Source organism: Balaenoptera musculus, chromosome 4, assembly GCF_009873245.2.
Source record: "Balaenoptera musculus isolate JJ_BM4_2016_0621 chromosome 4, mBalMus1.pri.v3, whole genome shotgun sequence".
NCBI lineage: Eukaryota > Metazoa > Chordata > Mammalia > Artiodactyla > Balaenopteridae > Balaenoptera > Balaenoptera musculus.
Genome location: NC_045788.1, coordinates 47,866,750 through 47,893,421, shown reverse-complemented (window position 1 = coordinate 47,893,421; position 26,672 = coordinate 47,866,750). Strand labels below are relative to the sequence as shown.

Sequence of the window (26,672 nt, the reverse complement as noted above, 5' to 3'; positions counted from 1 at the left end):
AAAGGCAAGAAGAGGAGAGATCAAGAGCCAACAGGGAGGCCTGGACTTTGATAGGAGCAGGAACACTTCATCCACAGCCAGTAGAGGGAGGGCAAAGAGTGTGAATATAGATGTGGATGGTTTTATAGATTTGGCGGTAGGAAAATGAAGAATTCCTTCTGATATCTGTATTTTCCCAATGAGTTATGAGGCAATGTCATCAGTCAAGAATGGTGGGAAGGGGAAGGGAATACAGGAGATTTGGGGGAAAGAATAGGTGTAGGTGAGGTAAACTGAAAATCTGAAAACATAATGGTTTTTGAGCTGTGCAGTGTGCCCAAATCAGATTTGTGATCATGGAGTTAAAGTTAAAACAGCCAACGTGGTTGGTTACGTGTTTTTCCCTAGGAATCTTCTGGAGGTCTGGTCCAGATGTGGAGTAGCTGTGGCAGTGAGTTTAATGGTGTTAGGGGACGTCACCAGGGGAATATAACAGTGGGGAGAGACTGAGTGTTGGCACAGAATTAAAATTATGAACTATGGGAACCTGGGTACCAGGACATGACCAAATGATGAATCGTTGAAAAGCAATCTGGCCAATGGATCAAAGATCTCCATGAGGTCAAAGACTTACTGTGAAGAGGGTACTTGAGTAAGTAAGGCGAGATCATCTGGGGAGCTATTAACACATGATGTTGTTCATGCCCCACTTCTAAATGTTCTCATTTAGTTATTTGGGATTGGAACTTCAGCAACAGTTTTAAAAGAGCTTCATAGGTGATTTACTTGTTTTGTTTATTTGTTTGTTTGTTTTTTTGTCATGCCTCTTGGCTTGCAGGATCTTAGTTCCCCGATCAGGGATCGAACCCGGGCCCCTGTAGTGGAACCTCGGAGTCCTAACCACTGGACTGCCAGGGAATTCCCAAAGAGCTTCATAGGTGATTTAGGTGCAATTCTGGTTAAGAACCACCGTGTCACAGGAAGATGGACCATCAGTTCACGCTTGAGGCCCAAGTGGTTAGTGGAAGGAGTGGACCACTGAACAATTGGTGGTTGTATGGTGGCCTTGGAGCGACCTGGGGATGAACAAGGGTTTCCTCCTCTCCTGAACAAACAGTGTCCAAAAGGGTAAATTTGAATATAAGTACAGGAAATATTAACTGGGACAATAATCCCAACTGTTAACGTGAGGGCATTGCTATTGTTGCAAACATTTGTCCCGGGGCTCTCCGAGCTCACTGTGGCATGGTGGCCTGAGAGAGTGAAGGTCGCGCCCACCAGCATGGCACAGCTCTGGGAGGGCCTCTCAACGCATCCGGGTCACAGGCGTTCTCAGGTGGTTCATGTGGCCTCTCTCCTCTCTTTCAAAGTGGAGGAATAAATGTCACCCTGTGTGTATATGGTCAAAAGTGATAAAAGAAAATAACAGCAAAGCCACCCAAAGTGCAAATTCCCTACCACCCTCCTCCACCCATTCTATGGATTAAAAACACAGCAAGGTGTCACTTATGGCCTAATGAGATAAAAAGAATTTAAAAAATACTAATCAAGAAAAATATTATGACAGAACAATTTCAGAAACAGTCCTATAAATAGCAAAGTGCTTTTGTGATACACAACTTTAGTTCCTCGTCCTGTGGAATTCTGTACCCAGGAGTTGTCCAGGGTCACATCAGGAGACAGCAGAAGGCTAGCTGCATGTGAGGTCATGTGTGGATGGACCTTTCTGCACAGGCTTCCTCTAAGCACAGGAACCAGAGAGATTAGCGCCTAGGTTACAGAGTCAACACTGGGCCTCTTACCTGTGCGGCCATGAAGTAACCAAGCGGCAGGAAACAGATGTGAAAATCAAAGGGAAATCAGGAAAGGTGCATGTAGTGTTTACCTATGGCTCGGCCTGAAAGTTATGAGCACCAAGTAAAGTCAAATGTGGCCAAAGAACTTACAGAACTTTCTCAATCAGGGCTTTCACTGCTTACCCCCAGCACTGTGCAGGTGGCAGGGTGAGCAGCAGCTGAAAGGAGAAAAAAAAGCATCAACATTTTAAAAGAAAATAAATGGCAAGGCTTTTAAAATGTGAAAGGATGCTTTCTGTTGGTTTTAATCTAAAATGGAATTTATCAGAAAGAGATGAAAGTGATCAAACAGTGTCCAGAGGGATAAAGAGTAAATCTGAATGTAACTACAGTAAATATTCACCAAGATGATAATCCTAACTGTTAACATGACTACATTTTCATTGTTACAAACATTTGGTTTAACTTAATCCCCCAGAATACATTACTGCCAAAAGGAATCTCATTGACAAGAGCTAATGCATTGGTTACTCTTACAACTATCCCATTTTAACAGTTGACTTACTGGTAGTGTTCGTCATGGAAAAGACTAATTTTATTACCATTGTTATCAATCTCAGTGAAGTTCAGAGATATTTGCTTGTAGTTACTACAGCTTATTCCTTTGCTAGTTAGAATCATGTGTGAACAAGAGACCCAGAAGTTTGGGTGATGCTGTGTTTCTATCTGATGACAGTGTGACTGTGATCAGATCCTTTGAAAGTGTTTGGCTGAGCTTCCAATCCAGATTCTTTTGACTAAAGCCAACAGGCAAAAAGAAGCAGAAACAAAATGCACCGTGAACTTATTAAAAATGTTTTTTATATGATAAGCCTTGCAAGGAAGTGCAAGTGAGGGCTGTGTGGTGGGTGAAGCTCTTCAGCACTTCCCTCCAGCTTCTCAGATACTCCCAGGACTCTGGCAAACATCTCGTAACATTTCAGAACCATAAAAGAAACACAAATTAGAAAGTGTCACGAAATTCTCTCAAATCTAGCATTTCAATGAAATAATGTAATGTGGTGGAAAGACTTTTGGCCAAAAAGAGATTCAGGAAATGTAGGTTGAGCTCCAGTTCAGTCATCAAGTAGAAAAGTCATCTTGGCCAAGACATTTCCTTTCTGGACCTCGGTTTCCAAATCTGTAAAAAGAGAGAGGTCTAGCATATCAATGGTCTGCAAATAGTGCTTTTCTGACCCCTTCAGGAAAGGAGCAGGTGGGGAACCCTATCAAGAATATTGTTTGTTTTAGGTATTGGGGCTTTCTTCAGTGAAAGATTTCTGCCACCAAAACATTTCATAAACTGCTAGATTAGATATTTTTTAAGGTCTCTTTAAGAATGAACACGTTGGGCTTCCCTGGTGGCGCAGTGGTTGAGAATCTGCCTACCAATGCAGGGGACACGGGTTCGAGCCCTGGTCTGGGAAGATCCCACATGCTGTGGAGCAACTAGGCCCGTGAGCCACAACTACTGAGCCTGCGCGTCTGGAGCCTGTGCTCCGCAACAAGAGAGGCGGCAACAGTGAGAGGCCCGCGCACCGCAATGAAGAGTGGCTCCCGCTCGCCACAACTGGGGAAAGCCCTTGCACAGGAACGAAGACCCAACACAGCCAAAAATAAATAGATAAATAAATAAATAAAATAAAATTAAAAAAAAAAAAAGAATGAACACGTTGAGGTGGGGGGAGGGATAAATTAGGAGTTTGTGATTAACATAGATACACTACTATATATAAAATAGATAAACAACAAGGACCTACTGTATAGCACAGGCAACTATATTCAATATCTTGTAATAACCTATAATGAAAAAGAATCTGAATCACTTTGTAAATCAACTATACTTCAATTTTAAAAAATGAAAACAAATTTTATCAAAAACAAAAGGCAAAAGCAAAAAAAAAAAGAAAAAAGAAGGAATACGTTAAATTCACTGCAGCGGTTTGCAAATTTTTTTTATCATGCATACTAATCAGTAAAAATATTTTGCCATGTACTTCCAAAATAAGTATTCAAAAATTGGGAATTCCCTGGCAGTCCAGTGGTTAGGGCTCTGCGTTGCAGAGCGTGCAACCCTGGTGGGGGAACTAAGATCCCTGCAAACTGCATGGTGCAGCCAAAAACAAAACAAAACAAAACAAACCCCCTCCAAACAAAAATTACCTATGTGTATTACTGTAAAATATATCCCTGATAAAACATTTCTCCCCAAATGGAAATGTCAAAAGGGAAACAAAGATGAAACTTTTAAAGTAAATCATAAATTTGTTTTTTAACAGTTAAAGCCTTTCATTATCAATAATGATACTTTTATTATTTAACACTATCAATATTAACATTAAAGCTTTTAGTGAAAGTAAATATGAATATGTCATATCTGATTGGTTGGTCATTGTTTTTAACATTACTGCATGGTACTTGCTAATTTTTTACTACTACAGTAGGGCTCATGGTAGATCTTTAATACTAATAGTACTCTCTGTCAGGATCTACAAACAAAAATTAAATAAACAATCTATGGCTCTAGGATTTTCTTTTATAAATTTATTTATTTTTGGCTGTGTTGGGTCTTCGGTGCTCCGTGCGGACTTTCTCTAGTTGCAGTGAGCGGGGGCTACTCTTCGTTGCGGTGCGCGGACTTCTCATTGTGGTGGCTTCTCTTGTTGCGGACACGGGCTCTAGGCGTGCAGGCTTCAGTAGTTGTGGCCCATGGGCTTAGTTGCTCCTCAGCATGTGGGATCTTCCCGGACCAGGGATTGAACCTGTGTCCCCTGCATTGGCAGGCGGATTCTTAACCACTGCGCCACCAGGGAAGTCCCTCTAGGATTTTCTGAATGATTCAAAGATCACAAGAAGTTGGAAGATGGTGAATTGTATATTCTTAATTCCAGATAAAATAATCCACTCTGGCTAATTTAAGCAAAAAAAATTTTATAGAAAGATAGTATTAAATCTATACATTGGTTTAGGTAGTATGAACAGATTAACAATACTAATTCTTCCAGTCCATGAATGTGGGATATCTTTCCATTTATTTGTATTATCTTCAATTTCCTTCATCAATGTCTTATAGTTTTCGGAGTACAGGGCTTTCACTTCCTTGGTTAAATTTATTCCTAGGTATTTTACTCTTTTTGATTCGATTGTGAATGGGATTGTTTTCTTGTTTTCTCTTTCTGATAGTTCATTATTACTGTATAGGATTGCAACAGATTTCTGAATATTAATCACAACCTAAGTGTCTATCAACAGATGAATGGATAAAGAAGATGTAGATATTACTCAGCCATAAAAAAGAATGAAACTTTGCCATTTGCGAACACATGGATGGACCTGGAGGGTATTAGGCTAAATGAAATGTCAGACAGAGAAAGACAAATATCATATGTTTTCACTTTATGTGGAATCTAAAAAATAAAACAAATGAACAAATATAACAAAACAGAAAGAGACTCACAGATACAGAGAACAAGCTAGTGGTTACCAGAGGGGAGAGAGGTAGGGGTAAGTGAAAGATAGGGGAAGAGGGTTAAGAGGTGCAAATTACTAGGTAAAATATAAGTTACAAGGATGTAATGTACAACACAGAGAATATAGTCAATATTTTATAATAAGTATGTATAAAGTATATTCTATAAAAATATCAAATTACTATGCTGTATACCTGAAACTAACATAAATCAACTACGCTTCAATTAAAAAAAGAAAAGAAAGATACTAGGCAGTTTATCTATCTCTGGGAGGACCAGGGAAGCAGGCTTTGATGCTTTACATAACAACTAGAAGAAATGTCCTCCTATAGCACAGGACTAACCTAGCAAAGCATGTGGCTGTCCCTGCTTGCTTCTCAACATGATGCATGGGACCAGATGCCAGAAACGCCAGCACAGCTGCCCCAGGAGTTCTGGATGCCTCTGCCTCTGGGATTGCCTGGAGAGCCAACTGCCCCCTAGTGACCACTGCCTGACATTGCTCACTCTGCCTGCGTGTCTCTGTAGGTGTGTCTCTGTAGGTAAAGATCTGAGCGATACTAATTGCAATTAACAGGGTGGGTCTAGCCTTGATGTTCCTTAAGAACTGGTAAGGAGAAGGGGCATATTGGGTAAAATGGCTGGGCTTGAGGAAAGAGCTATCCGCTTCTAAGAAGGGGCCAGAATCCAAATTACCAAGTCCACGAAGGCAAAGCTTGGTTGGTGGCCTGGACTGGAATCTGTCCTTGAGTGGTCCTGAACCAGAAGGTAGAATGGGCACCAGGGCTTCCAGGCAGCAACAGGGCTCAGCTTCTGGTGAGTGGCTTGGCTGGCGTAGGTTAGGTTGGCCTATCAGAGTCAATATGAGGGATGGCAGAGGCAAGGTCCAGCCCCAAGAAAGGGGAGTGGCAACGATGAGTTGGGAGGTCACTGCTCTCAGCCAACCAGGTTGGGTTCAGGCCTGGGCCAGGACAGAAAGTCAGTCAGACAGACTCAAGACACAGGGTGAGAGCCAAATGCCCAAAACATGTCCGAAAGCCAAAATCCAGTTGAAGCACACTTTCTGTTTTCCAGTTTAAAAAAAAAAAATATTTATTTTTTATTATGGTAACATAGGTTTATAACATTACATAAGTTTCTTGTGTACATTATATTTCTACTTCTGTATACACTACAGTGTGTTCACCACCAAAAATTTAGTTTCCATCCCTCACCATAAAGTTGATCCCCTTTACCCATTTTGCCCTCTTCCTGCCCCATCCCTTCTGGTAACCACTACCCTGTTCTCTGTATCTAAGTGTTTGCTTTTGTTTGGTTTAGTTTGTTCATTTATTTTGTTTGTTTTTTTTATATTCTAAATTTGAGTGAAATCATGCGGTATTTGTCTTTTTCCATCTGATTTATTTCAGTAAGCATAATACTCTCAAGGTCTATCCATGTTGTCGCAAATCGTAAGATTTCAACTTTTTAATTTATGGCTGAGTAGTATTCCACTATATATATCACATCTTCTTTATCCATTCACCTGTTGATGGGCACTGAAGTTGTTTCCATATCTTGGCTATTGTAAATAAAGCAGCAATGAGAAGTGCTGATATCTTAAAAGTTCAGATTGATGTTTTATTTTGTTTTAGGATGGGTGGGACCAGGCTTTAATAACTAAAAAAAAAAATCTATAGCCAGATAATTATATATATATATATATATATATATATATATATATATATATAGTTATATATGAATATGCAGACACAAAGTACACTTTTGATTCTGGACATGGGAGACCCTTCTTATTGGGGGAAAGGAACTCCCTTACTACAGCCCAACTGCTGGAGGGTTCAGAACTGACCAGGCTACAGCTATTCTTAGCTGACAAGCCAGATGAAGGCAATGCTCTAGTTATTTACTGCTGTACAACAAACCACCCCAAATGTAGTGGTGTGGAGTAATAATTATTTTATTATGTTCACAGAGTGTGTGGGTCAGGAATTCAGGTGGGACGGAGAGAGATGGCTTGTCTCTGCTTCACAGTATCTGGACCTCAGCTGGTAAGACCCAAATGCCTGGAGGTGACCCAAACAGCTGGGGGCTGGAATCATCTGGGGACTTACTCACTCACTTGCCTGGCACCTGGGCTGGGGTAAGTCAAAGGCTTATCTCAGCTGGGACTGTTGGGCGGAGAACCTATGTGGATTGTGTTTCTCACAGTGTGGCCACTGGATTCTGAGGTAGAGCACCCAACTGGGAGCTTTCAGACAGCAAATGTTCCAAGACACCTGGGCGGATGCTGTATGGGCTGTTATAGTTCAGCCTTGGAACGCACTTCTGTTCTCCTCTGTTGGTTGAAGCAGTCACAGGCCTGCCTAGGTTCATGGAAAGGAGACACAGACACCACCTCTTGATGGAAAGAGTGTCAAAAAATCGGGGACAATATTTTAAAACTTCCGCTAAGAGAAAATGAGAGAAAGGGAAAAGCTCAGAAGCACATCAACTGCACACAAATACGGACCAATGCTTGAATACCTATTTAGTTTATTAAATAAAAAAATATTGAAGACTTGTAATATACCAAGTACCGTGCTAAGCACTGGTGATAGAAAGCCAAGGCACAGCCCTTAAGGAGTTTACATTCACTGGAGAAGACAGATGAATGTACATTATTGTAACTGAAGGTCAAGTAAGGAAAGTGAATCAAGACAGATGGAATGAGAGCTGCAGTAGCCGAGAGGAAGGAGTAATTAGTATAGTAGAGAGGCTGTGCTGTCCAGGGGGAATAAAATGAAATTAGAAATTAGTCAGACCTGAATTTGAATCCTACCTTCCCCCTTTCTTAGATTGAACCATGTAAAAATGCTGTCTTGGGCGGGGGGCGCTGTGGGCTAAAAAACAGTTGAGTATCAGCAATTTCATGTGGTTCAACCTAATACTAGCTAGGTCACCTTGAACAAGTCACTTAACTTTTAGGAACATCAGTGTCTTCACCTGAACAATGAGATTAAAAATGTCATAGGGATTTTTAGAAAAGTAAGGTGACGTATGCAAAGAGTCAGTGTACTGCTTAACACAGAGCAATCGCTTAAGAAATGGTTGTTACTGTTTTGTAATTATCATTACTATAATTATGAAAGCATTAGAAAGAATGCTGAATCTGAGATGACATTTGAAGGGTGAACATGATTTCGATGGCCAGATGAAGAAGGTGGTAAGAGAGATTTTAGACTGATCAAAAACATGTGTAAAGGCTGTTTTTGTGATTCTAATTATAAGTGATGTTTTGGTTCTACATTTGTTTGCGGACCCAGAAACTTCTTTTGAAAAGAAGAATTCGAGAAAAGATTTTAAAACTAAAATTCACTAACAGCAAACCACCACAAATATTTTCAAGTCTAGACATTCCAGTATTTTTATGGACTAAATAATCTGCAATCCCTCCCTTCCTAAATCACTGAAGCTTTTGGCTTAATAACTAATAAATGTTCTTGAAAGAAAGGAAGGGAAATCCTTGGGGCTGAACATAAGAGTGAATAAAATCCTGGCAGTCTGTGTTGGGGGATGGGGAGCCAATAACTTTGAGAACTCAGGGCTTAAGTTTCAAAACCTTCGTGGAATCAGGACATAGAGTTCTATCCAACATAAGTTGGGGAGTTACAACTGATACCTGTATGTGAAGCTGAGTCTCAGAGAGTTATACCACCAGTGAAAGTCTGGTCTAGAAAATCAAGGAAGTTTCTATCTCATCTTGCCTCTGGGTTTAAAAGAAAAAAGTCTCCCCTGACAATTCTTCCCAACAGGCCCACTATCACTTATGTCTCTGGTTCTAATTACACTTCCTCCATGGTTTGGAAAACCCCAGGCTGGTAAATAAATTTAAAAATTGATTATATCCCTGGGGTATCTGATAAAGCAAATATAAACAGTCTTATCTCTGGAAAGATAAGACTTCAAGTAATTTTAAACATGATTCCCACAGACGAAGTCTTGTTGAAGGTGAACTAACAATCTAAAATTCTAAAATATAGGAAAACAATTTATCTGAGCAAAGGTGAGTAGATACAACAAACAGCAGTATTAGATCTCTAGAAACTTCAGATAAAAGAAATTATACTTAAAATGTTTAAAAACTTAACCTTGAGATCGAAAATAAGAAGACAACAAGGCAGTGTGAAAAGATAATGGGCACATATTTGGAGAGAACCCATATAAATTACAGAAATTTAAAAGATAATTGAGATGGAAAAAAATAACGACAGGTTAAATAGCTAATTAGACACAGCTAAAGAGAGAATTAAAGAACTTGAATATAGAACTGAGGAAATTATTCAGAATTAAGCACAGAGAGATAAAGAGAATTTAAGAAAGTGAGGCAAAGAAACATGGAAGATAGCACAAAAGTGTCTAATCAGAGAACAAGAAAGAACAAGTTGAGAGACTGAAGGAGTGGCAGTATTTAAAATAGTAATTGCTGAACTTTTTCTAAAATTGTTGAAAAACAAAAATCATTACATTTAGAAAGGGCCGCTAGTTCTTAGCAAGATGTACTTTAACAATGGAGGACAAGAAGAGTTGGATACAAATACCCCTCAAGGAATTTACAGTGTATTAAGAGAGATCATAGAGCTACAGGCAAAACCAACATGTAAGGAAAGGGTGCCAAAGGAGGTTGGTGATGGGAAGAGATTGCTTTCAGTTCAGAGAACAATATCAACAGTTTACTGGAGGAGGTGATGTTTGTCTTGGATCTCAAAAGATAGGTAGACAGAACATGTGAAGAGGAAGTGTAATCTCTCCCATACTACTGCCTGCTTAATCTTCCTAAGGCACAATTTTGATAATGCCACCCCCTTAATCAGAATCTTCAAGATCATTCAATTATTTTCAAGACAAAGCCTCCAATTTTTGCTTTTCATTATAAGCCCTCCATGGCACATGCCCAACCTATCTTTCCAAACCTGTAAAGTTCTCTTCTTGAATCCCATAACTCGGGCAGAATAAAATTCTTAACACTTCTGGTGCATACCTCATGTTTTCCCATCTCTCTTGCTGTTTCCTCTATCTAGAATACCTTTGAATGAAAGGCAAAATTTGGGGCTTTATCTCGAAAATAATAACTAAGGGATCTTGAAGATTATGAGTAGTAGAATGATATTTTCAGAACTGTGCTATAGGAAGAGTAATCAGGCAGTGGTGTGTAGGGCGGATTAGGAAAGGTGGTCCCTGGGGCTAAGGAGCCCATGCTCCATGACTACATGTTGTCCCTTCCGGGAGTGGGGTGATGGGGGAGGGACACAAGAGGCACCAGGCACCAGATTGTGTGGTGAAGAAACCTGCATGATTGTTGCTTCTGTAGAGATTTCAACACAACTGTTGTGAAAATCTCAGCATAACATAACACAACAGAAAAAAATGCATCAAAATAGTATTTACCATCTTGGCTTCTCTGCATTGGTGCATTCATAGCAGCTACAATAGATGTCTTCCAGAGCCCTTGACAATGCTAAATGTCCTGATGTGTTCAATGTATCCAGTTTCAGAATTTGAGTTCAATGCCAACTAGTTAGGTGAAAACATGGATATGAGATGGATGGTAATATTTTAACCCATAGACTATTACTCCTAAATGGGAATAAGCTCAGACCAATTTTAGAATTATCCTTCAGTTTCTCTATGCAACAGAAAATTCTTCCCCAGTTTTGAAAAGTATTTTCAAGAGTGTTTATAGAGTTGATTTGGAAATTTTTCTGTTAAAACCCAGTACAAGAGCATTGTATTTTCTGAAACATTTCAAGACCAAATCCTATCATGTGTCAGACTTCCAGTACATCTACATGAGGCCTCAAAATAGATAATTAAACAGATCAGTTTCTAGCTTCTTCTGTGTACAATTGATTTTCTATACAGAAATTCTTTCTTTCCTAGTCTCAGAACTGTGGTATGCTTCCTTGTCTTCACCTTTGAAAATGGACTGCTTATAAAACATTTGCTAAAGAACATGCATCATCGTTTAAAAAAATAGAGCTTTACCTCCATAGGTATGTTTCTGGGAAAAGTGAGTATAAATCAAATTTTTGTAAGTCAAATCATATTTTAAATGTCCCATGGGAACTCATTATTTAATAAAATAGCATGGAGCGAATAATCACATTGTGATGTGGCTTTTCATAAAGCAGGGCACACCTGTATCACACTCTGTCATGGCTAAAGGAGTTCACTCTATAGCTGAGTTTGAGGGTAACCAGGACTGCCTTGGACCCAAGTCAAGGGAGTTAAGTTACTGAGTACCGAGGATCTTGTTGCAAGGCAGTCTCCTTTATAAGCTGTTTCAGCATGGGTCCTATAGTTTGTGCTTTAAAAAGATGTGGAAAATCTGCTATATCTATAAGTTTAAAAGTACATTAATACATAAAGTAAATTAATGTACTTTGATGATGTCTATATTTTCTCATCAACCATAATCATTTGTTTGAGTAAAGAATTTTAAAGTACTGCATGTGTAAATTTCACAGATCTTTTATTTCCTGGCAGGGATCTAGACTCAATCAATAGTTTCATGTATTGAAAGTAAGGGTAACAGCTAGATTCATGAAAACCAAAATTTAAAAACACTAAACAAACAAAAAAATCAAGTAAACAAAAAACTTTTTTAGAAAAGAGAAAGCACTTACTAATCCCATTAAAAGCCACTCTCTATTTGCATTATCTGTGTGGCTTCCATCTCACAGGGAGAGACTATGGTAACATAGACACACTAGACATCTTCAAATGATGACTTTGTATGTATTGTCCTGAAAGACTTGCAATCACATGGCTAAGGGAGAAGCAATGTTTCTGTCAGTAACTCTCAGGGGCCCTCATCATGTGGCCCAGGTCCTGTTGCCTCAGGCTGTCTGGGACATGGTCAGGACTCTGTTTGTTTGGGATGAGCTGGGTATAACCCTGATTCATATAGAGAGCAGGCGCAAGTACACAAGAATCCCTTGAAAATATGTAGCTAAAAATCCAACCACACACACACATTGGTACCTGTTCAAACTGCAGTGTTAAGATCTAGTTGCAGCAGCCAGTTTTACATATATCAAATGTCTCAGGCTTCAGCTATTTGAGGGGACAGTCTGCTGAGAAAAGAAAAAAAAAATCTCATTACAGATGGGAAAGGGAAGGGCAGTGTCCAAGATCCCTGACACACACACACACACACACGTTATAAGCCTTTTCATTGTGCCGAATTACAAATGTTGGAGCTTGGAGCTCTAAATAGCTCCATTTGTTAAATTTCTACTATGTAGCCAGCACTAAATACTAAGCACTTTGTATACATTAACTTTTTTTTTCATAATTTTAAAAAAAGTTTATTTATTTTTGGCTGTGTTGGGTCTTTGTTGCTCTGTGCGGGCTTTCTCTAGTTGCTGTGAGTGGAGGCTACTCTTTGTTGCGGTGCGTGGGCTTCTCATTGTGGTGGCTTCTCTTGTTGTGGAGCACAGGGTCTAGGCACGAGGGCTTCAGTAGTTGTAGCATGCGGGCTCAGTAGTTGTGGCGCACGGGCTTAGTTGCTCTGTGGCATGTGGGATCTTCCCGGACCGGGGCTTGAACCCATGTCCCCTGCACTGGCAGGCGGATTCTTAACCACTGTGCCGCCAGGGAAGCCCCTGTATATATTATCTTTAATCTTTGCAATAATTTTGTAAGATATACATAATTATCCCCATCATACAGAGGAGAAAATGGGGACTCAGAGACATTCAGTAACTTGTCTAATGTTACAGAGCTGGTAAAGGTAGGACTGGGATTTGAACCTCCAAAGGTTTGATTCTTAAGGTCTTGGAACTCTATTTTGCTCTCCCAGAGTTTGTCTAACTTATAACAGCCCCCAAATCTGAATACTGCCATCTTTCCCTAACATTGGCAACCATGGCTTCCAAAAGAGTTCCAGGATCTTTGGTGGTATTTGTCTTTTTTGCAGACCCTGAAAAAGGCTCACTTAATTTTATTTTACAAAATCTAGATTTTAACCCTTAAACATCTCAGTCTTCAGCTACTGAGCACTTAGAATGCGGAGATTTCCAGGCTTCAGGACCAACTCTCTTAGTCACAAAATTAGAATATGAAGATGTCACACAATCTTCTGAATTCTTTTTTTCCCAGATTAAGAACTCTTTCTCTAGAGAATTCTATAGAAGAGAAAACTAGAACTCAAGCATTTATACAAAGAGCTTCAAATTTGGCTAAATTCTTGGTTCAGGATATCGGATGTGTGAGTTCAAGCACCTTCCAGAGAGAGACAACAACAGACTAAGTGCCTAGTGATGTAAAGCATTGTGTTAGTCTATGGAAGGGGGAGTTGAGAAAAAGAGGCTAACAGTTGCTTCAGCTTTACAGTTCACAAGACATTTTTATACACTAATCCCAAGGGGAAAGGAATGACTCCATGCTGTAGTGAGAAAACAAAGCTTAGAGAATATAGGCATGGTCTCCCTCAAGAAGCCTACAGCTGAGAGGGGAAGGAAGACGTGTAAACAAAGAACTCTAATCTAAGGAGGGAGAAATACATGTCATACACTTGACAGCGAAATACAGGGGGGTGAGAGGGAATTGGAGGAGGCTGTCAATCAGACCAGGGTCCGGGACGGCCTCACTGGTGGCAGACGGGGGGGCCAGAGGAGTTGTAGCTTTTAACGGGATAGGTTCATTCACTGCATCCTTTCCCGTGACCAAGGCAGAAAGCAGGATTTAAAATGAGGTTATCATGGAGGTGTCATGTTCCAAGACAGGAGAAAGAAAACCCGGCCAGGCACATTCTACAGCAGTGCTTCTCCAACTTCAATGTTCAAGCGAACCACCTGTTGAAATGCTGATTCTGATTTAGTCAGTCTGGGTTGGCACATGAGATTCTTTTCTTTTTCTCCTGAAGTCCAGGTAATGCTTGATGTGGCTGGTTGCGGGCCACACTTGGAGGAGAATCCACTTCACCTGGGAGCGTGTTAGGAATGCAGACTGCTTAGGTCTCACTCTAGACTTACTGAATCAGAATCCGCTTTTAAACAAGATCCCCAGGGGGTTACATGCACATTTAACTTTGAGGAGCACTTCTCTGGCATAGTCTTTGTTCAGTAGAAGGGACCCAAGGAGGTCCAGACTTTTCCGGGCATCGCACACCAGCACTCTGGTTTCTCTCCGGAGCTCCTGTTCCCACCGGCGGAGATTCGTGCCCCCCCGAAGCTGCTCCTCCTGATCCTAAACCAGTAGCAGCTCCAGGAGTTGATCGCCTCGTAATCCTCCTTGCTGGGTTTCTTTCCACCTCAACACACGCTTCCCCGGGGCGCTCCAGCTGTTTCCCACCCCCACGCCCTGGCGGCTACTGTGCACAGCTGGAGACCTACGCCGCGGGCGCACCCGGAGCTGCGGCGGCCGGGGAAGCCAGGCGGGGGCGCCGCAGACTAAGGCTGTGCGGGACGAGGCCTTTCCGAGCCCGAGAGGGCGGCGGGAGCGACGGGCGGGGGAGCGCGAGCTCCGCATCTGGTGCCAACCAGCGCGGCCCTGGCGCGGCCACACATTCCCACACCGCGGGAGCTGCGGCTCGCTACCTGGGAGGTGGCGCGCATCACCCCAACGTGTGTTTCATAAGCCCGTCGGAAAACAGTTCCCAGCCTCGAGGGCCAGTAATCAGCCAGACCTTCTCTCGAAAGAACTGCTGATTATAATCCCCGAGCTGGGAGAGGGCCTCGGGGGCCTAGATTTTAAGTCGACTATTTAATATCATTATCATTATTATTGAAAGTCAGCCACCTCGCTCCCCCTCTTCCCGTACATACCCTTCTGAAGTTGGGGAGGGGGTGTTGAACGACCAGAGGGTGGGAGCAGGATTGTAAAACCTAACGATTTGCTAAGAAATACGGGACAGAAAACGCAATTTACAAAACGGCGAGTTTTACAAGGTAGAGAAGGTAACTGGGCAGAAAACGCGCGGCCGCCGAAGCCCCGCAGCGCGTGCTCGCCGGAGCGGGCTGGCCCCGAGCGCGCCTCTCTCCTGCCGCGCCCCTGGGGCAGCGCGAGGATTTCGCAGGAAGAGGAGGCTGCCTGGATGCTTTGACCCGGCGTCCGCGCGCCGCGGAGAGGGGCATCCCGCCGCCCCGCGCCCCCCGCGGCGGGCTGCGCCCCTTCCCCGGCAGGTCACGGAAACCAAGCTAGCCCCGCGCCTCGCCGGCCCGGCGCAGCCCCGCACAGTCTCCTCGTCCGCGCTTGAAGCGCTCATTTCACCGCGAGCTTCCCTTTCAGGGCAAAGCGCAGCGGACGGTTTCAAGTTAACACCTTCACGCAGCCACTGCAGCGGGGATGTGCGCGTTTCCCCCTGCGTGGGTGTATGAGTGTGTGTTTTTCACAGGCTAAAGGGACAGTCTTAACATTTATTAAAGCCTACGTTCTCTGTCTCGAGGCTTATCGGGTTTGTCCAAACTTTTGTGACTCGTGTGTGTGTGTGTGTGTGTGTGTGTGTGCGCGCGCGTCTCCACCCTCCTCTCGCCTCCCCACCCCCGCCAGTGCAGGGCGAAGTAGTCCTATATAGCGATGATAAATATCCCTGTTGATCACTTGATTGATTACCTCCCTGAAAGGTCACGCGGGCTCGCAGTAATTTCCTTTTGCCTAAGGCTCCCTTTTCACTTTTACTCCGGCACGACAGCTCCGAGTACACGGGATCTTTATTTTTTATTTTAACCCCTAAATGCAACCCCTCCCGAAAACAATGCACACTAGAAAAATCGAATAAAATCAACTCGAGACCTTTTAGCTCACTCGTAGCCGCCCTCCCCATCTCGCTCCTTTCTTTCTTCTGGCTCCCGCCCCCTCCTACTCCAGCCCCCTCTCCCCAACTCAAATGTATTCTGGACACTGTTTAATAGATGAGTGTCTTGCAAGTAAACTCAGGCGTCCCTTGGGTCTGCATTTCATGTCTGTGACTCTCTTTCTCTCCCGTGGACAAAAAATTCGGATTTAAACCACTAGACAAGCTATTAATTTAGCTAGACTACCCAGGGTCCTGAACCCAATTAATTTCTAATAATTATAGCCCAAGGGGGCTAGATAGATCTCCCTGCCTCTTTCTTTTATTGCCACTCCACGCCACCGAGGTCAGCGTATAATAATAAAGTGTATATTTTGAAAGCGATCTCTAGAACAGTGAGTTATTGCAATGAATGAAAATTGTTTCCATTTTGGCTAATTGAGCCGATGGCCGAAAGCTAGAGCTCTGAGACTAAATAAAGAGGACTGTTTCATTTCAACATGAAGAAACCCCTGCCTAGCTCTGGTCACCCAGCGAGAGTTTAATTTCTTAACAGCCAAACTGAAGCCCCGCGTTGGGTAAACAGTATTAATAATTGCATTACAATGATTAAATTAATCTTGCTGGTAGCCAAGAGAATATAGGTTGTGATTGAATAGCAAGATGTAAAGTTCACTGCACAAAGACAATAGGCCAAGAAATACCTCCTTAAAGAATTCAAACTTTCTTCCAAAGATACTGTGGGGCTGGTTCAATCATAGTGCGAGGAAAGGAAAATTTCCTGTTGCATTTAATGTATTGAAAATCGGTTCTTTGCTGTTTCTAGCATTAATTAGAGAAATATAGTTGGAAAAAAAGGTATACTTGTCCTGTTCTCTTCTTCAACGACCCATCTTTCTTCCAACTCCCATCTCGAGTTCTCCGCTTCTGCTTTTAAAAAAAGAAAAAAAATCCGAAAGAAAAAAAATGACAGTAGTAAAACAAGTAAATCCAAACAGCCCGTAAACTCATCGACTTTCCAAGGACGCATTGCTTCCAGGATGCCCGCTTCCGTGGGAGGAAACGCAAGAAAACGTGGGACCCATGTTACTGCCCCTTAAGGAAACGAATTGCACCAGGAGAGGGAAAGGCGGACGGTGTGGGGGCGGACAGCGAGGGCAGTTCCGCCAACTTGTTGGAGGCCTCTTTTCTCTTGCGCCAGCGACAGCTTAGACGGGACGTCAAAGGGTGTCGGGAACCCCAGGGGCCGCTAAACAGAAAGTCACCTGCTTGGGTCTCACGGCTGAGACTTGGGACAGGTGGAACTGACGGGGTCCAGGCACTTGGGAGTGGGAACCCACCGGGCTTGGCGCGCAGGGGTTCCCGCGCTGCAGGCGGTGAGCGCAGTCCGCTGCTGCTGGGCGTTTGCTCCATCAGGTTAAACACACTTGAACTAGCACATTCGTTCTTTTATTAACACTCACTTAGGACAGAAAGCATATGATAAAAAAGAAAGAAAGAAGAAAGAAAGAAAGAAAGAAAGAAAGAAAAGAAGGAAAGAAAGAAAGAAAGGAAGGAAGGAAGGAAGAAAAAGAAAAAAGAAAGAAAAAGAAAAGAAACCCAGCTTTCAGGTTTGAAAATAAAAGTGACGATTTCGTGAATACTTTTGTTCAACAACAACAACAAGAATGATGCCTTATCTTTTCACAATGCTTTCGCCCGAGGGCACAGAGGAGTTTGTGTTTAGTATTTCGGTTAGAATATGCTGGATTCGCTCGTGTCCGGAAACTCTTGTAAAGACCTGGCAAAAGACCCTTTCGCTGAAGCGACCGCGACCCCAGGGATTTTAAAAACCAGAAGGGGAGGGTGCTACAGCCGCGCCTCACTCCCCCCACCCCATACCCTCTAGAAAAGCTTCAACGACGGAGATCTTTGGAGTTGGGGGCATCAGCTTTGATTTTCTTTAGTTTTCCATATCCCACCCAGTTCTCCTCACAGCCCCCATCCCACCCCCTGGCCCGCCACGTGGTTTATAATTTCTCAGCCGAAACAACCACCGCAGCTTCACATGTGGGTCTTGTATTTAATCTTGGGTTTGATTCCATGGTACCTTCATTTCCTAGGAAATTCCCCGTCCCTCCTCTTAACCTCCTCTCTGCAGTGGGACCCGGATATAGACCCCCTGGGGATGAGATGAAAGGAATCAAGTAGAAAAGTGGAGGGGAAGGTGGTAACTGCTTTTATTTTTTTTTCAGCCCCCCCATCCCCCCGGAGTGAGAAGGTGAAATGAAACGTCCCAGGCAGAACCTCCTCCTGTCCAGGGCGCTCTTTGGTCCTTAGTGGACTCCACCTCCCCTCCTGAAGGCCAAGGACCTTTAGGTTCTGATAGCTGAGATGGGCTTGATCCTCCGGGCTGCCCTTCTGTCCTCTGGCCTAGGTGAAGGCCCCCAGAGAGTCCCTTAAACTGATCAGAAGCAGTTTCTATGAACTTCTTGCCGGCCAGTCTAGTGCGTTTCTCTCCCTAGAGATTTTACTCCCTTTGGTGAAAGCTCTCAACCCCCATTTCTCTTTTTCCACCGAGGACATTTACTGGTCGCAGGGAAGGCACCCCTTCATCTAAACTGAGGGAAGCCAGTGAACTCACAATCACAGACCCTGGGCATCTACATTCAGAGTGCTGAAGTGCCTGGTGCTTTTGCACCAGCCGAATGTATAAGCACAACACCTGTATGTACAGGGCAATAGAAATTGTAGAAGGACTGGAAACACCCCGAACCCCCAACTTGCCTCTTTAGTCCAGAGGGGATGATAGAGTTCTCTTGTGCCCATGTGTTTGGGCACCAGAGCCTTCTCTTTTGGAAGCTGTTTTACTCCTACTCTGTGTAATTCCTTCCTTTACCCTCCTCCACCTCCCCACTTCCCTTCCTCACATTTCAACATTACACATCTGTCTCCCTTGGGACCTGTAGCTTGATTCTCCAGGGACCTGTATCTTACAGCTAAATGCCCCTGGAATTACACAGCTCTGGAGAAAGAGAAGTGATGGGTATCCTTGGCAGGGTGAATCTTTCGAATTTTAATTTCCTGCAAGCCATTGATGGATAATACCCTTTGGGGTTGACCCTTGCTATTTGTTCATTCACATCCCCAGTCTTAGTTTTGACAATAAATGACAACAGGTATAACTGAGCCTTCTCAGTTGTCTTCCTTCCCCTACTCTGCCTTTGCCAAACTCTCGCCCAGGACCTGATATTCTTTTCTCTTTCCTTTAACTTGAACATCAAGGATGTATCGTTGCAGCACAGAGACAAAAAGATTGTAATTTTCTTTTCTGGTGTCTGACAGGATTTGCAACAGATATTAATGGGGACATAAATAGCTCATGGAAGGCACTGAACAAAATTGTTTAATGCAAGGAGGTTGTACCAAGAGAAAATCCATACATATTTGGGATTGATTCATACCTTGAACACAGCTAGCTCCTTTAAGAGGTCCCCATTTCTGCGTGCCCACTTCTTTGGTAAATCCTGTAATTAAAGCAAATTTCAACAATGTATTTTTTAAGAGGTGTGGGGGGATTTCTCCCCCACCTCCTCCTTCTTGTGACCCGGGAGGTCGTGGGTTTAAGCGAGTGAGTGAAATTGCAGGCAGGCTGAGCTGCAGCAGGAGGCGACGGGGGCAGCAGTGGGGGAGGCCGGAAGGTGACAGCCGACCTCAGGGAAGGCAGAAGGTCTTGGATGTCAAATGCCCAAGCTTTCCCGGACCTGGGAATCAAGGGTGATCATCACTACTTGGTGAGAATAGACCAACTAATATGTTACAAGGATGGCAGAAAACATTGGCATTACACCTAAAGTCAAGGAAGAAACAGTTATTTATTCTGCTTTCAACTCTGAAAGCAGAAGCCGCAATAGCTTCAGTAGCAGTAACAGCGGCAGCAGATTTCCCGAAGTTCAGGATGATTCTCACTTTCTCCTGGATCGCTCGCCGAGAGTCCGGTCCTTCTAGTTCTTTAGTGTGGGAAAGATTTTACACGTCCTCTCCCCTCCCCCCAGTTCTTGTTTTTCCCCAAGAACGGTATAGAAAATTTCCTGCAATTTATGTTGGGAAAAACAATAATGCTAATAATACAAGCTTACTGGTGATTCCAACAAGAAATCAATCATTTGCCCTAGTCTTTTCATTCCTTTTTTTTTTTTTTTTTTTTTTTTGGGCGAGGTGTCTGCTCCCCTCCGACTCCCTGCGCTCGCTCCCCGCCCCCCGCCGCCCTCCCCGTGGCTCCCTTTCTCCGCCTCCTCGGCGATTGCCATCTGACAAGATCTCCAAATCAAAGTGATAAATCGCTCCAAACTTTTTTTGGCGGCGCTGAGATGTTGGAGGGGCGTCTAGCGCGCATGTGCGAAGGTGTCCAAACTGACAATGCTGGAGAGATAGCGAGTGTGGATTGAGAGAAAGGGAGAGAGGGAGGGAGAGAGAGTGAAAGAGGGAAAGACAGAGAGTGAGTGTGTGTAAGTGTGTGTGTGTGTGTGTGAGAGAGAGAGAGAGAGAGAGGAGAGGGAGGGAGCGAGAGGGAGAGCAAAAGAAGGAAAAGATCCAAGAAAAAAAAAACCCAACCACACACCAGCGGCTGCAGGACTGGGCACAGCATGAGATCCAAAGGCAGGGCAAGGAAACTGGCCACAAGTAGGTGCAATATCCCTTTTCTATTGGCTTTCCCCCTCCTCTGCCATCTTGCATATCTGTCTACAGCGCTCCGGGAGGGAGCGCGGGGCTGCCTCTCGCGCCGGGGCCCCGGGTGGAGGGCAGGCGCAGAGCAGACCCAGCAACCTGCCGCTCCCAGCCTCCGCGCCGGCCGCCCGAGCTCTCGCTCCTTGTTTGGGCGCCAGAGGAGCCGGGGCAGCCCTCAAACCCCGTGCACGGACCAGCTGTGGCAACCCCGGGGTGGGGGCGGGGTGGGGGCAGCAAAGACCTGGGTGGGAGGGAGGAGAGAGCGCGAGAGCGAGCGGGAAGGGGTGGGGTGGGGTGGGGTGGGGTGGGGGGTGGGGGAGAGGAGACGCGAGAGTCTCCCCCTCCCCTCTCCTTCCCCCCAGACGGAGGAGAGTTGCCTCTGGCCAACCAGCTGGTCCCGGGTGTGGGAGGGGGAGCGGGGAATGGGGTGGGGGGCGGGCTGGGGAGAGGAGGCTTTTCGCGTCTGGGTTTGCTTCTGGGGTTTGGGGTGGGTGGCAGGCTCGCAGGGAGCCTCAGTGGCGGCGGCGGCGGGCAGCAGTGGTGGAGTTGGGAAAAGTTGCGAGGCGGCCGCTGGAAGTTGCGCGGGCTGGCGGGCTGCGCCGAGCGGCGGTTGCGGTAGTGGGCGCTGTGCGCTCGGCCGTGCACTCAGGCGTGCGCGGCGAGGCGGGAGGACTGGGGTGGGGAGTGGGGGAGACGAGGGTGGAGGCTGTAGTCTGGGGGGTGGGGAGGGCACGGGCAGAGCCGAGCTACCGGCTCAGCAGAGCTGCGGGCAGGTGGGGAGAGAAGAGGCCCCGCGAGCGCCTGGAGAGCCGGGAGTGGAGGGCGCACAGCCAGCGGCGGCAGCCGCCGAGGAGAAGGAGGCCGAAAGGGCGCGCTCCGGCCCGCGAGCTCCAGGCTGGCTGGGCGCCGAGTGACCCCCAGGGGGCGGGCTGCAGGGACACTGGGCCGCGGAGAGGGTACGGCGGAGCCTCCCGCGCTACTTCTGGACGTAGCCGAGGTCTCGGGTCACTAACCCTCCCCGGCGCCCCCTGCCTGCCCGGCGTGGAGCGGCCTTCGTCACGCGGGACAAGGGCGATTGAGTTCGGGGCGGGGGCCACGGTACGCCCATCCCCCACCCTTCTCGCAGAAGTGTTGGGTGACTTTGCCCGGCCTTGCCCGCCGAGCCGACACTGTCCGAGAAAGCTAGAGCCTCAGCCGGGACTGTAGGCGACGGGACTGGGTTTGTCCAAATGCTTCTACCTCGAGTCTAAGGGTACCCAGCGGTGCCGAGAACTGGAGCAATCTGGAGCAGTCCAAAGCGCTCCTCCTCAAGGTGTCAGCACGCGGGGCTGGAGCAGCCTCGGAAAAGCACAGGCCGCCGTTCGCTCTTCCCCTCGCTGAAAACAGAACTCTAATTGTTTTGCTTGTGGACCAGAGAAAGTAGAGATGGGATGGTGGGGTGGGACGCTTCCCTCAATTGAAATCCCCAGTCTCTCCCACCCCTGCGTATTAAAGCCAAGTACGCCCCGCGCCTTCCCGCCTTTGGTGTCCCCGCCACAGCCGCGCGGCAGGCAGAGGCACCTCGGCGGGCTCGGCTTCTTTGGCGGTAAGCGTCCGCGGTCTAGCCCGGCGAGATGCTGTCATCATAGGCGTCTTTCCAGTGTTTCTTCCAGGCTTCACCCAAGCACTCCCTCATGCCCAAATACGTTTCCTTTCGCTCTGGTCTCAGGGATCAACCTATGTATAGGGCTCTTTGGGTCATCAGTCCATCTATTTCTCTTTCGGATATTGTTCATTTCACTTGGCTTCGATAGTGTCAAAGCGCGCCAGTGGAACTCCTGTTTTTCCTGTTTGCGTTTAATGGGGCCGATGTCTTTATTTTCATCTGAGGAGGAATAAATGTACATATGCTCGGAGGCCTGGGGGCTTCAATTCCGACTGAAGGTTAGGCGTGTGTGTGTGTGTGTGTGTGTGTGTGTGTGTATGTGTGTGTGGTTGGGGGGACGAGGCGGGGGTGGGAGAGCCGATTTCAACTCTGCCTAAGTTGTGAAATGAAAGCCGAACGCTTCGCGCGCCTCATTGCCTGGTATCCGCCGAAGTGAAAGCAGAACACAAAACCCTTCGAATTTCTTGGGCAACTTTTTCAACTATTTTAATTACCAAGTTGTACACTGCCGTATTAAAACATTCCCGCACGCACAGGCCACTCAACATCCAGAAACCGAGCCTGGTTTCCGATCTGATGATACTTGTCATTCATCCAGTGGGAGACCCGTTTATTTTGTCTCTAGTGTTTCTAAGGATGCGGCTGCGGCTTTCTGATAACTAGATGCGAACTCTTAAAAACTTTTCTTGCTAAGCTTCAGGTTCTCGCTCGCTGCTCCAGCTGTTGCCACCGCGGCTGCCTTTCTCAGACAAGAGCGCTGCTTTATGCAATTCTTCAGTTGCAATCTGGATAATAAAGGAAATCATCTTAAAACTAAGGATTTTTTGTATTTTAAAGCGCTATTTCCTTCCCCAGCGTAGTGCGTGAGTTTCCTAGCGCATGGCGGAGACAGTCGGTTACCCCTGCTGTGAATCTAACGAAAACTTCGTGGCTGTGTCTGCACCCGTTTCTTTCTTTCTCTGGGTTAGGAAGAGGCAGTGTGACCAGCATACTTTAAAAAACAAAACCACCTTTCTTGTTGCAAAAGTAAACATTGCAATGGAATCAAATCACTTAGAAACAGTTGTTTTCTTGATAGATTGTTATTCTTTTTGTGTTTTGTAAATTTCTTTGGTGGCCAAGTCCTGTCGCGATCTTGGCTACGGTACAGCATTCCATGGACCCAAACTAGGGACCACAGACCCTGAAAGTACCCAATGAAGTTAAACTCAGACTGAATGCACAACCTACTTCCCAACTTACAGGGCTTGTTTTTTTTTTTTTTTTTTTTTTTACACAATAGTTAAAACCGATAAATTGGTTGCAAATCATTTGGGAGGAATAAACCATTTCATTAAAAAAATAAAGAAGGGAAAAGCAAGAAGATTGACATTTGTACTGTCTAAAGCCCTTGGCCTTTATTCCCACCTTTAAGAAAAGAAAACTAAAGCCAAGCAGGCTCTGGCAGCGCCGTGAGTCTTCCCAGCCGTTTTCTTGGGCGGCTAGGACAGCACCTGGGCCGTGCCAGAAATGCCAGTTGCAACTGTTTTCTTCTGGTGATGGGAAAGAAGTGAAGCTGGGTCTGCCCAGCATGTCTAGGGCCCGAAACACCGAAGGAACCCCACTTCCCTAAAGTGACACCCGGCAGGGTTTCAATCACAGCAATGAACGAGTTGCAACGAATAACCCCCCTCCGCCTTAGCTACCGGACCCCGCAGAAGTCTCGTAAAGACCCAGAAGGCGATGCGATTAGCAAGACCCCGGCAAAGCGGGAGGGGCGGGGTACCTGTTACTTGTACACTTCATCTCCGTTTAAAAAGAGACTCTGAAGTAGGTAAGGTGGATGACGACCCTTCCTCTCACGCTTAAATTCCTCACCTTAGCAGCCCAATACCTAAGATAGTAAAGGAACTGCAAGCCCAGGTTCCAGCCTCCACTGCCCCTGTGTCCAACTACTTGCGTTTTCCTTCATCCTTAAAAAAACTCAGATTAAAACACAGAGCTTTGTTTAAAACACGTATTTTATTTGTTTACTTCAGACTGCTTTTGAGGAGGGAAAAAAACGCTTGCCCTACGGAGGCAGAGGCCCCTTTTAGGAAGGCGGTTTATTTGCCATTACTTGACCATTACCCTGGCTTAGGACTTCTTTATTGAATTTGGCACTTGGAGCGCAGTCTTCCTGCAGCATTTTGATGTGTTTCGCCAAAAAAAAAAAAAAAAAAATCTGTGTTTAGGGGAAGGTTAACAACGCTTTTCATTTCCCCCTCACACTCATCTTCAACACTGTGGAAGGGGACGGTTCATTAGCTACAGGGGCAGGAAGGCTGGAATAAAAGGCTCCTTTTTCAGGTTTTTATTTGTAGGGGCTGAGGAGTCGCAGGTCTGGGTGACGATGCGCGTGGCGGTGTGTGTATAAGTGTGAGTGATTGTGTCTTTTGCGGGGGGGAGCCCAGCTCGCAGGCTTTCTGAGCGGAGTCCTCTCCTTAACTGCCCGGGGCGCGGCCTCCTCCGCAGACATTTAACACGTAGGACACTAATCGAATAGAAATTAACGCGTCATTCCACGACATTTTTACTTTCTTCTTCTTTTTAAAAAGTTGATGGTAATAATTCTAAGCAGTTTTTCTTTAAACATCTTGTCGTTTGGGCGTTTATTTTATTTCATTTCTCCGAGTTGGGGCCAGGTTATCCGAGGCTGAAGACGTTGCCTGGGGTAGGAAGGCCACAGCTGGGGACTCCTGGCTCCGTCCCCCCCGGGCAAGTAGGGCAAAAGAGGGCAAGAGAGCACCGACTTGCTGCCCTCGGCACGCCTGGCCCAGGCTCCTCTCTCCCCACACCTCCTTCGTTTTGCCTCTGCTGGAAGCGGGCCCTGAAGTGGGGAAACAGGACTTGTCATCTTCTGGCCAATGGCTCTTACCCTGTTCCCAAGGTACTCAGGGCCTGGCAGAGCCCTATTCCCAAGAGCTGGGTACACCCTCCCACCCCTCCCATCAGAACCCACCGTGATGGGGCCTGGGGGTGGAGCTGGGGAGGCCCTAGAGAGGAGGGAGGCGGTGCTCACCCAGGCCTCCCCACACCTCCCTCCTCCAGCTGCTCGGCTCCTGGCTCCCAAGCTCAGGCTTCCTGCTGCTTCATCCTCGGAGGTGCTGCGTGCCTGGCGCGCTGCTTCCCTCGGAGCCGGGTTCGCATCGACCGTGTACAGCGCATGAACACACGCGCCCTCACACACACTCACAGCTCAGGGGTTCAGGAACATCAAGTGCGGAGGCGGGGGGGGGGCACACACTCATTCACTCTTCCCGGCAGGGCAGGCCCCTTCCTAGCCCACCGGGCAGGGAAGAGAGGGGCTAGGGGGGAGATGGGGCGGGAGGAGACAGCCGCACTCTAAGGACGCCAGGCACATTTTTCTGGAGAGGTGGTTAACCCTTCCTGGGCTGGAAGCGAGGTTCTAGGCACTTTCTACAAAGATCTGTGGAGTCTGCTTTTCTTTTCGGCTGGGTGGCCCAGTATGAATCGTTAGTTCCCGTCCCACTCCATTTGCCAAGGTCCTCTTTCTAAAATTAGATTTTCCCCTTCCCGCTCTTCTGGCCTTCCGAGCTTACCAGGGAGTTCTCAAGGAAATTGGCTGGGTAGTGAGAAAAAGTGTGAGGAAGAGGATAAAAAGGAGACAAACAAATGGAACAAAACAAGAGAGGGGAGAAAGGAAGAGAGAAACAGCATGTTTCTTCTCCCAGATCCCCAGTTTGCACACAGATGGGTATTATATTTTTTTCCCCCAGTAAATGAAAAAAGTGTAATCCTTGTTAATTACCTTTGCTTACATGCCATACAAGAAACTTCAGAGACGTTTCTACATAAGGAAGAAACTGTTTACAAAACTCTTTCAAAAGTGTGACATATTGCTCCAGTTCAGCACTAAAAAGCTAAACACACTTACCCTCCTTTGAAGTGCCCTGGCTAGGGCAGCTTATTTGAGTGCGGTTCAGATATTGCTGTGGGTATAACTAATGGCCTCTACCTATTTAGCTCAAGTGGGAGGAGAGAAAGGCCTGAATTCCTTGTCCAATGGGTCCCTCTGGAGACTGGGTTCTGGCTCCTGGCCAGTTCTGTACAATGTCAACATTGAATATTTGAATTCCCAGACTCTATTTAACAAGTTTCTAAATAAATAAACTCATTGTGTGTCTGTGTTTAAAATTATTTCACCTCTTCCATAAAAGCTACAGCATCTTATTACATGGGCCTTGCAAGTTGAGTTTTAAAAAAATAAACAAACAAACAGA

General features: G+C 45.6%; 1 protein-coding gene across 6 annotated transcripts in view; it reads left to right on the top strand.

Annotated features, from left to right (window-relative positions):
• The first annotated feature begins 20,598 nt into the window (after positions 1 to 20,598).
• The window catches only part of MECOM (MDS1 and EVI1 complex locus), a 565,106-nt gene continuing 559,032 nt past the window's right edge, over positions 20,599 to 26,672 (top strand). For all 6 annotated transcript variants that reach the window (XM_036851220.1, XM_036851213.1, XM_036851211.1 and 3 more), the window contains exon 1: positions 20,599 to 20,720. In XM_036851220.1, the coding sequence (XP_036707115.1) occupies positions 20,684 to 20,720 (37 nt within the window). In that variant the 5' untranslated portion in view covers positions 20,599 to 20,683. The remainder of the gene's footprint in view (positions 20,721 to 26,672) is intronic.